Source organism: Oryctolagus cuniculus, chromosome 16 (assembly GCF_051225735.1).
Source record: "Oryctolagus cuniculus isolate XC-2025 breed Fujian yellow rabbit chromosome 16, ASM5122573v1, whole genome shotgun sequence".
Classification (NCBI taxonomy): domain Eukaryota; kingdom Metazoa; phylum Chordata; class Mammalia; order Lagomorpha; family Leporidae; genus Oryctolagus; species Oryctolagus cuniculus.
Genome location: NC_142882.1, coordinates 1,770,867 through 1,780,539, shown reverse-complemented (window position 1 = coordinate 1,780,539; position 9,673 = coordinate 1,770,867). Strand labels below are relative to the sequence as shown.

General features: G+C 73.3%; 2 protein-coding genes across 4 annotated transcripts; one reads left to right on the top strand and one right to left on the bottom strand.

The window, feature by feature from the left end:
* Positions 1–24: 24 nt before the first annotated feature.
* On the top strand, positions 25–2,860 carry SIRT6 (sirtuin 6). Its single transcript, XM_070058645.2, has 8 exons — positions 25–173; positions 898–1,025; positions 1,141–1,323; positions 1,429–1,488; positions 1,705–1,800; positions 1,883–1,963; positions 2,117–2,240; positions 2,322–2,860. The coding sequence occupies exons 1-8, from the start codon at positions 108–110 to the stop codon at positions 2,604–2,606; spliced, it is 1,023 nt and encodes a 340-aa protein (XP_069914746.2). The 5' UTR covers positions 25–107; the 3' UTR covers positions 2,607–2,860.
* A 428-nt stretch (positions 2,861–3,288) lies between these two features.
* On the bottom strand, positions 3,289–8,721 carry CREB3L3 (cAMP responsive element binding protein 3 like 3). 3 transcript variants are annotated; one of them, XM_070058644.2, is made up of 10 exons: positions 8,548–8,721; positions 7,700–7,828; positions 7,314–7,590; positions 6,685–6,827; positions 5,679–5,813; positions 5,213–5,319; positions 4,496–4,564; positions 4,120–4,204; positions 3,936–4,035; positions 3,289–3,782 (listed from the first exon to the last, which is right to left on the bottom strand). In XM_070058644.2, exons 2-10 carry the CDS (start codon positions 7,826–7,828, stop codon positions 3,469–3,471), a joined length of 1,359 nt encoding a protein of 452 aa, XP_069914745.2. In that variant the 5' UTR covers positions 8,548–8,721; the 3' UTR covers positions 3,289–3,468. The 3 variants fall into 3 exon arrangements, with proteins under 3 accessions (XP_069914745.2, XP_069914743.2, XP_069914744.2); XM_070058642.2 differs by lacking the exon at positions 8,548–8,721 and adding an exon at positions 8,033–8,186; XM_070058643.2 differs by lacking the exon at positions 8,548–8,721 and adding an exon at positions 8,033–8,186 and having other exon boundaries at positions 5,679–5,810.
* Positions 8,722–9,673: the final 952 nt, after the last annotated feature.

Below are 9,673 nucleotides of genomic sequence, written 5' to 3'. Positions count from 1 at the left end.
CAGGCGCGTCCGTCAACGCGGTTCCGCCTTCCTGCCCGCCCCACCCCGTTTCCGGCGGAAGCCGCCTCAACAAGGGAAACTTTATTGTTCCCGCCGGGGCGGCCAGGATGTCGGTGAACTACGCGGCGGGGCTGTCGCCGTACGCAGACAAGGGCAAGTGCGGCCTCCCGGAGGTGAGCGTGGCCGCCCCCGGGGGGCCGCGGGCGGGGCATCGCGGGAACACCGAGGGGCGCCCGGCTGGACAAGGGGAGGGACTTCCCAGGGGGCGGGAAGTGACGCCCCCCGCGCGCCGGGGACCCCGAGCGCGGCTGCCCGGGGTGGGGGGGCTGGGCCGGGGTCCCCGGGGTGATGGGGAGGGGGCGCGAGCTGGGAGTCGGCCGGGAGGGCGAGCGGGGCGACCCCCGGCTTCTCCACGCCCCCCCCCCACTTCCTCCTGGGTCTCCACGCCCCCTTCCTGTGAATCGGGGTGGGAGGGGGCGAGGAGGGCCCCCTCCCCGGGCAGGCGGGCCCCGCTGCGGGTGCCGGCGGGAGCCCCACGCCTCGGGCTGGTGTGGTTCCTCCTGTCCCGGAACTCACTGGACACCTGTTGTGGGCCGGGCGCGGGCTGGGGGCTGGGCCCGGAGCCTGGGGGCTGGGGGCTGGGGGCTGGGGGCTGGGCCCGGAGCCTGGGTGGGGGGCGAGCCAGACGAGCAGCTGCCACTCCCGTGCGGGCACAGACAAGGGGCGCACTGACACCAGTCCAGCTGGCGGGGCAAGGCGGCGGCGAGGGGGGCGGTCCCTGTGGACACGGCCCGTGCAAAGGTCCTGTGGCCAGCGGCAGCGGCGCAGAAGCAGCGAGGGGGCCGGGGCCGGGGGCCACCGCGCTCGAGCCGCGCCCTCTGCGCCCCCGCCTGCCAGATCTTCGACCCGCCCGAGGAGCTGGAGCGCAAGGTGCGGGAGCTGGCCTGGCTCATCTGGCAGTCGGCCAACGTGGTGGTCCACACGGGCGCGGGCATCAGCACGGCTTCGGGCATCCCCGACTTCAGGTCAGTGGGCGCGGGAGGGCGCGTCGCGGCAGGGCCAGCGCCCGGGTCGCCCAGGGCGCCGCCAGCCCCGCCCCGCCCTGAGTCCCAGGCCCCCTCTCCCTGCGCGCCGCCCCAGGGGCCCCCACGGCGTGTGGACCATGGAGGAGCGCGGCCTGGCGCCCAAGTTCGACACGACCTTCGAGAGCGCGCGGCCCACGCAGACGCACATGGCGCTGGTGCAGCTGCAGCGCGTGGGCCTCCTGCGCTTCCTGGTCAGCCAGAACGTGGACGGGCTGCACGTGCGCTCCGGCTTCCCCAGGTACCGCCGGCCCGGGGGTGCGGGCAGCTGCGGCGCGCGAGCGTCCCGGCAGGCTTCCTGGAGGCGGCGGCCTCGAGCCGGAGCCTCCGTCTGCCTCTCCCGCAGGGACAAGCTGGCTGAGTTGCACGGGAACATGTTCGTGGAGCAGTGTGCCAAGTGCAAGACGTGAGTGGGGCCGTCCGCGGGCCGTGGAGGCCAAGTTCAGGGCCGAGGGCCGCCCCAGACCCAGAGCCCCTGTCTGAACTCCCGCGGGGCTCGGGGGCCGCAGGCGGAGCTGGGACCGGCCCCTCCCCCAGAGCAGGTGGCTCCAGGCGCCCAGGGACCCCGGGAGGGAGGGGCCGGGCCGCGCCCCCACCTCCCCGCACGCCCCTCCCCCCGCAGGCAGTACGTCCGCGACGCCGTGGTGGGCAGCATGGGCCTCAAGGCCACCGGGCGCCTCTGCACCGTGGCCAAGGCCCGGGGGCTGCGGGCCTGCAGGTGAGCCCCCCCCCCCGCCTCCCCACCCCCGCCCGCCCCCCAGCCGCCCCCGGCTGCATCCCCCACCCGCTCTGCCTTGCAGGGGGGAGCTGAGAGACACCATCTTGGACTGGGAAGACGCCCTCCCCGACCGGGACCTGGCCCTCGCCGACGAGGCCAGCAGGTCTGACCCCTGCCTCCCCGCCCCCCCCGCACCCCCACGCGCTCACAGTGGGGGGGGGGAGGAAACGGGGAGACACAGCCAGCAGGGACTTGGGCGAAGTCCGGGAGGGCTACCTGGAGGTGGCGGCCCAGCAGCCGGCTCCCCCCCCCCCAGGAACGCGGACCTGTCCATCACTCTGGGGACCTCGCTGCAGATCCGGCCCAGCGGGAACCTGCCGCTGGCCACCAAGCGCCGCGGAGGGCGCCTGGTCATCGTGAACCTGCAGCCCACCAAGCACGTAGGTGCCGCCCCGCCCCCCGGCCCCCCGCCGCCGCCGCCGCCGCCCCTCCTCACCCCTCTGCGCCCCCCCCCTCCGCAGGACCGCCACGCAGACCTGCGTATCCACGGCTACGTCGATGACGTCATGACGCAGCTCATGAAGCACCTGGGGCTGCCGATCCCCGCCTGGGAGGGGCCCCGCGTGCTGGAGCGCGCACTGCCGCCCCTGCCCCGCCCGCCGGCCCCCCTGCTCGAGCCCCGCCCCCTGCTCAACGGCTCCGCCCCCAAACAGGAGCCCCAGCACAGCCCCAAGCGGGAGGCGCCGGACAGCCCCGCCCCCAGCCGGCCCCCGAAGCGGGTGAAGGCGGAGGCCGACCCCAGCTGACCCCAGCGGGCGGCGGGGAGCGGGGCGGGGGGGGGGTACGGACTCGCAGCTGGGGGCCCCTCCCCCGAGGAGCCGCCCTCCCAGCTCCAGCCCAGACACAGCGGACGCCCCCGGCCCGGGGACCCCTCCCCCACGCCAGCCCCGACCTCAGCCCCGGGCGTCAGGGACCCTCGGGGGGGGGGGGCAGCCCGGCGCGGAGACCCCGGCTTCCTCCAGGCTTGGACGCAATAAAGGCAGGAGTGGCTCGGACCCTCGATGCGCACCGGGCTGGGGCTGTGTGGTCCCGGGAGCCCCCGCCCCGCCGCCGCCTGTCCGGCCGCTGTCTGCCCACCCCCGCGTGTCTGAGCGCGGCTGCACCTGCGCGTGGCCCCATTACGAGGGGCCCGGGTTTCCACCTGCCCCCAGCTGGGAGGGCTTGAGGCGCGCTCCTCCCGAGACGGGCGGGCCCCCGGCCGCTTCCTCCAGGAAGGCCGCCCACGGGGCCTGAGCCGGCACTGGGCGCCCATCGGCAGGGGGCTGGACTCAGGAGGAGCCGGGTGTGGGCCGAGGGGGGGTGCGGGGTCTTCGCCGCTGGTCCCCGACGCGGAGCCCCTGTAAGCAGCCCCCCACCCCCGCTCCAGGCCCCGACGGCGCCCGCGCGCCCGCGGCCGCTCTCCAAGGTCCTGACGCTGCCAGCCGCGAGCTCGGTCAAAATACTTTATTAAGGAACAAGGCATCTTAGAAAAGAGGGGCGGGCGTGCGCCCCGGCGGCGTCGGGGCCGGGGTCCCCGCAGCCGCGAGGGAGGCCGGAGCAGTCGCTGTGCGGCGCGGGGCCGCCCCTGGGGCTTCGCGCGTCCTGGCAGAGGCCCGGCGCGCGCGGCGCTCACAGCTCGCCCCCGGCCGCCTCCAGCCCCGCGCGGCCCGCGCTGAGCACCGGCTCGGGCGCCACCCAGTCCAGCAGGGTGGCCGGGCCCAGCTCCTCCCCCGAGTCCCCCAGAACCAAGGTGGAGTTGTCCATCGGCCCCGCGGAGCTGTCCAGCGCCTTCGGGTCCTGGAAGCCCCAGTCCTCCCCGGGGCGGCCTGGAGACCCTGGGTGCGGCGCGCCGGCCTCGGGCTGGGGTCCTGGGGCCTCGGAGCCTGGCGTGGCGTCGGGGGCCACGCGGGCCGCAGCCTCGTTGTGCAGTGTCCTGGAGAAGACTGGGGTGGGGGCGGGGCTTAGCGGCCGTCCCTCCCCTAGCCGCCAGCCTCGGGGCACAGGAGTGCAGGGGTCTCCTCCCCCAAGGCCCAGGATGGGGGGCGGGGGGCGTCCACGGTGACCGCAAGAGAGGGGCTTTGGGGGGCGGTGCCTACCTCGCAGGGGCGCGAAGTCCCCGGGGCTCTCGGCTTTGCTGGGGGTGGCGAAAGGGCTGATGGACGGGAGGACGATGAGGGCGAAGGAGAGAAGCAGCACCTGGCGGGAGGGGGCGGGGTCAGCAGCCCCGCGAGGAGGCGGTGGAGCCCCGCCCCCGCCCGCGGGCGGCCGGCTCGGACTCACCGCGATGCAGGTCCCGGTCTGCGCGGACTTGCCCGCGGACTGCGCCACGGTGGCCTGGAGCTTCCTCAGCTGCTCCAGGAGAGACCTGGGGGGCGGGGCGCGGGGGGCGGTGGGCCTGGCTGAGCCCCCGCGGCCCTGGCTCTGCTTCCCAGAACCCCCAGCCTCGCCCAAAGCCGATTCCTCGCCAGTCCCTCTCTCTGGGTCGACAAATCCCTGGGAGCGCTCTGCTTCCCCGTGAACTCCTCCACACCCTTCAAAGCCCCAAGTCCAAGTGCCCTGCTCTATTCCGCCCGCCCCCTTACTCCCCCCACCCCACGCTTCTCTCTCCTCGTCCCGCGGAGACTCTGGGGCCCGCCCCCGGCTGAACACGACTCACAAGTTCTGCTTCTCGAGATGCAAGACCTTTCTCTGTAGCTCCTGGTTCTGCGCGGTGCAGGCCGACATGCTGCGGGGCGCGCACAGTGTCACTGGGGCCGCCTGTCACCTGCCTGGGAGCCCCGCCCCCGGGCAGGTCGGGGAGCCCAACCAGAGGGGGGAGGCTGGGCGGGGCCGGGCCTGGCGCGCCTGTCTGCTGGCGCCCGGGCCTGTGACAGCGGTGACATCACCCTCCTGGGGTCAAAAGGCCGGCTGAAGCAGCTGCCTGCCACGCCCACATCCCATAAGGGCCTGGGTTCGAGTCCCGCGTCCCAGGCAGCTCCCTGCGCATGCGCACCCAGGGAGGCAGCTGGCAGGGCCCAAGGGCTGGGGTCCCCGCCGCCCACCTGGGAGCTCCGGCCCGGCCGTCGTGGGCATCGGGGAGGGCACCGGCGGGTGGAAGACCCGCCTTCCAAATGGACGGGTCGGTGATGGACAGACAGGCGGAGGACAGAGCACAGATACATGACAGACAAGAGGGACACATGGTTGTGATGGGTGATATTAATTGACAGCTGATATGATTGACACATGATTGGCAGATGGACGATTGACAGCCAAAGGTGTTACATAGCTGGCCCGGCCCTCCCCGAGGCTGCGGTCACCCAGGTGCGGGGGCCACGCAGCCCGGCCCGTGACGTCACCACGCCGCGGCCGTGACGTCAGCCCGTGACCTCACCGCGTCTCCAGCCCGTCGATGTATTCCTTCTTCTTCTTGCGGCTTTCCTGCGCCGACTGCTTGTTGCGGATTTTCCGGCGGATTTTCTTCAGCACCCGCTCCTCGAACTGCGGGGCGCGCGGGGCCGGAGCTGAGCGCGCCTGACCGCGACCCCCAGGGCCCACCGGGCGGCCCCGATCCCCGCGGGGCTCCGAGCAGACGCGGCGCAGGGCGCCCCCTGGCGGCCGCCCGCCTCGGGCCCGGGGGGTCCTGAGACCCTAAATCTCCCCGTTGAACGCTGATCAGGCGCAACACGGCCACGTCCAGCCCGAGACGGACCCCTTGCGGCGGAAGTCCCCTCCTGGGGGCAGGGGGCCCCCTCCCCGGTGGGTTTCTCTGGCTCCCGTGTCAAGGGGCAGCAGGGCTGAAGGTGGACCCCGTGGACAGGGGAGAGGCCGGAGGCGCCAGGACCCCCGCCGCAGCTCACCTTGGTCAGGGGCAGCTGGGAAGGCAGGGTGACGCCCTCCTTGGCCAGTAGTTTCCTCTCGTCCTCGGTCAGCACCAGGTCCTGACAGCGCCCAGAGCCGGGGCCCAGCAGGCGCGGGGCGGCCAGGGGCTGCTGCTGGGGACGGACGAAGCAGGCCACTGAGGGGCCGCAGGGAGCCGGGCGGCCGCTGGGGGGCGGCAGAGGCCGGGACACCCTGCGGGCGCTCCCTGGACAGCAAGGCTGGGAACGGCCCCGCCCCGGGCCTGAGCGCCCGTCCCGCCCCCACGGGTGCCCAGCTCCGCCCACAGCCGCCGGGCGCCGGCCCCTGGGCGTGCACACTGCGCCAGCAATGGTTGGGAGCCCCGGAGGCAGCCTGCGCACAGGTCACAAGAGGCGTAGCACTTCCAGGGACCCCGCAGTCCACGCCCGAGCGCCCGGGTTCGAGTCCCGGGCTCTGCACCTGACGCCAGCTCCCTGCGCATGCGCACCCTGGGAGCCGCTGTGAGTGTCAGGCGCCTGGGCCCCGCACCTGCGCGGGAGACCCGGATGGAGTCCTGGCTTCCGCCTGGCCCAGCGCTGGCTGTTGTGGGCACTTGGGGAGTGACCCAGCAGGTGGAAGACCTCTCTCTCTCTCTCTCTCTCTCTCTCTCTCTCTCTCTCTCGGAGGCGTCACGAAGAGGAGGAGGGGCACCCCCGCAGTGGGGAGCCAGGGGCGCTGTCCAGGGGCGGTCTCGGCACTGGACTTTGTCACCTCTGCCCGGTCCCCGCGGCCCCGCCCTCCTGTCCCCGTCCCCCTCCTCCCCCGTGCGGTGTCACAGCCCAGCCCCGGCCCCGTGTCCGTCTGCACGCCCACATTTCACCCGTTTAGGATCCGCCCGCCCCAGCCCGGGAGACAGGACGCGCTGCCTTGCTCTGGGCCGGGCGCATCCCAGCCACACCCCGCCCCTCAGTCTTCCCGCCTCTGAAATGGGCCCATGGAGGGGCCCCGGGTGGGGGAGGGGCTCACCAGGTCCCCGCCGCCGCCGCCGCCGCCGCCGCCGCCGCTGCCGGAGAGAAGCAGGTCTTTGACCGTGAGTTCGCAGCGCGCGGACACGTCGGCCTGCCGGGTGGGCGCCTCCGTGTAGGGGCCGGCGGCCGGGTTCCACATGTCTGGCCAGGGCAGGTGGGGATGGAGACAGAGAGTGAGGCGAGTCGGGCTCCCGGCCCCCCACCCCCGCCTCCGCCAGGCAGTCTCCCAGGATTGACTCTCTCGGCTGAGCCCTGAGGTCCCCAAGGCCAGTGCCTCAGTCTCCCGCCTTGTAAGGCGAGAACCCACATGGGCAGGCCGGTCTGTCCCCAGGACGCGGTCAGGGCGCCCACTGCCACCCCAGGGGACAGGGGCTGGTGGCTTCCAGGCCGAGGGGGCGGAGCTGTGTGGCCTTGGGTAAGTGACTTCACCTCTCTGGGCACAAAAGGTGCCCTGGGGGCCAGGGGTTCTGGGTAAATCATTACGGATCTCAGATCTCACTCCCTCAGGACAAGGATGGGGCCTCCCGGGAGCCCTGGACTTCTTCCCGTGTTTAACCTCAGCGGGACTCGGTGGTACCATCTGGAAAATGGGCTCAGTGCGGCTCCGCGGAGGGGCATGGAGCTCACCCAGGTCGATGGTCACCGAGGCTTCCAGCACCTGGGGCCCCGGGCCCCGGGCCGGGCATGGGGCCCCGCGCTGGCAGCAGAGGTGGGGCCCTGCGTGGGGCCCGGCGGGGCCGGCGGCCGGTCCGCCGCGGGGCGGGGTGTCTGGGGGCTCCGAGGGCAGGTCGTCGGAGATGCCGCTGTCGCTGGCCGCGGGCGACCAGAGCGGGGAGCCGGGCACGGAGTCGCCCGAGCCCAGGACGCAGCTGAGGAAGTCATCGGGCTGGAGACCCGGCAGCACCTGGCGGAGGGGAGGGGGCAGGATGGGGGAGGGGCTGGGAGGCCCCTGACGAGCGCCCCCACCCCGGGACACGACCCCCGCCCCCGCCCGCCGGGCCCCGGCCGCCCACCTGGTCCCCGGCGCCCGCGCAGCCCTCGCCCATCTCCACGTGTCTCAGGACGCCGTCCTGGTGGTCGAATAACAGGTCCAGGAGCTCCAGGGGGCCCAGGGGGCCCACGGCACAGGCAGGCGACGTCATCTGGGGGCAGGGGCGGGCGTGAGGGTCCTCGGCCCCCTCCGCCGTCCCCAGGCAGGGTGGGCGGCTCCGGCCCCCCGCTGTCCGCCGGCACCTGCTCGCGGTGTGGCCTCAGCCTTCCCACCTGTGCAAGGGGACGGGGGCTTCCTCCCAGCTCCCAGCTTGGCCCCCGCCCACCCACCGCGGGGCCCCCGCCCAGCTCAGCACCTCGGCAGTTCAATCCCCATGCAGGGGCCCGGGCAGCTCTGGGGCCTCCGGCCGCTCCGCAGGTCTCTGAAGCGACCCGGGGGCCACCCCCCAGCCAGGGCTCCCCGTCCCGCAGCCGCCAGCCCACCCGGCGTGCTGATTGGCGGACCGGGCAGACGGACAGGGCAAAGGGCCAGTGCCAGCAGGGCAGGCTGGGGGAGGGGCGGGGACCGTTATCTCCAGCTTGCCGTGGGCAAAGGCCGCAGCCTGGGGTACCGCGCACGCTGCCATAACCTCTGCCCTACTTCCATCAGGCTCCCGGGAAGCCCAGGGCCCCGGGATGGGGCCTGTCCACTCCCAGGACACGAAGTCCCGTCCCACGCTGAGCCGAATCCCTCCTGCCCATCCTCCGGGGGCCAGCTCCAGGTCCAGCCCAGCCAATCCGGGACACTGGGGCTTTCTAGAATCTTCCACGGTTCACGTAGCCAACACGCATTCCCGGAGCTGGTCACGTTCCCACCCCAGGGCTCCTGCACCTGTTTCCCTGGGCCTGGATTCCGCCCGCCTCCACCAGGCTTGCAACGGCCGGGGCTGGGCCAGGCCAAAGCCAGGAGCCAGGAGCTCCATCCGGGGCTCCCACGCAGGTGCAGGGCCCAGCACTCGGCCGTCGTCCCACTGCTTTCCCGGCTGTGCCGAGTCCCCGACAGAACGCGTGCGCACAGGCCTGAGTGACGGGCTGAAGTCAGCCAGGGCCAGCACTGAGGGGAGGGTGCTGCGCACTGATCAAACAGCCAGTGCAAAGGCCCTGAGGCAGGACCGACCCCGGCACGTGGCTGGAGCTGAGCGAGCGGGGTCGGGGGGAGAGGGGGCTTCAGGGCCGTGGCCCTGAATTTCACGGGGGCCTCCCTTGTGCCACGCCTGCCGTGTCGCTCACGGTGTAGACGCCGCCTGGCTGGGGACGCCGGATTAAACGTGTGTGCCAGGGAGGCTGTGCCCTGCCACGGGCCGGCCTGGCGAGGAGCCCGGGCCGCTCCGCTCGGACCCCTTGCAGGGTCAGCCCAGGGCCCCTCTCCCCTCCCCGGGGTTTGCTTTGGCTTCCCTGTGGTGCTGCCGGTCATAATATTTACTCGGCATTCATGGGGAAGGCTCGGGTCCAGGGCTGTCCAGCCGGGGGCGGGGGCTGTGGGCAGCGGCTGCTGGGCTCCCTGTCTGCCTCTGCTCCTCCCTGTTCCGGCCCCAGCCGGGCCTCTCCGCTTCCTCTTACCCAACCCCCCCGAGGGCCACAGGGCCCTGCTGTCAGTCAGGCACACCCTAGTGTGAATTAGACCACCAGGTCCCCTGCCCGAGGACAACTGAATTTCAAATCTTTCTAGAAGTTTATTTGCGTGGAGCGACGGAGAGACACAGACAGCCGGGGCTGGGCCAGGCAGCAGCCAGGAGCCGCGAGCTCCATCCTGGTCTCCCGTGTTGGTGCCGGAGCCGGCACCTGCCGTCTCCCGGGGGGCACAGCGATAGGGCAGCGCCTGGGACGCACAGGTGGGGACGGAGCCCCCGCACTCTGCCGAGGGGTGGGGACGTCCCCAGCAGCGGCTGAACCCCGGCCCTGCTGATCTGTCTCTTCGATTCCAGCCGGGTGCCACGAGCCTGGGGGAGCAGAAGCCA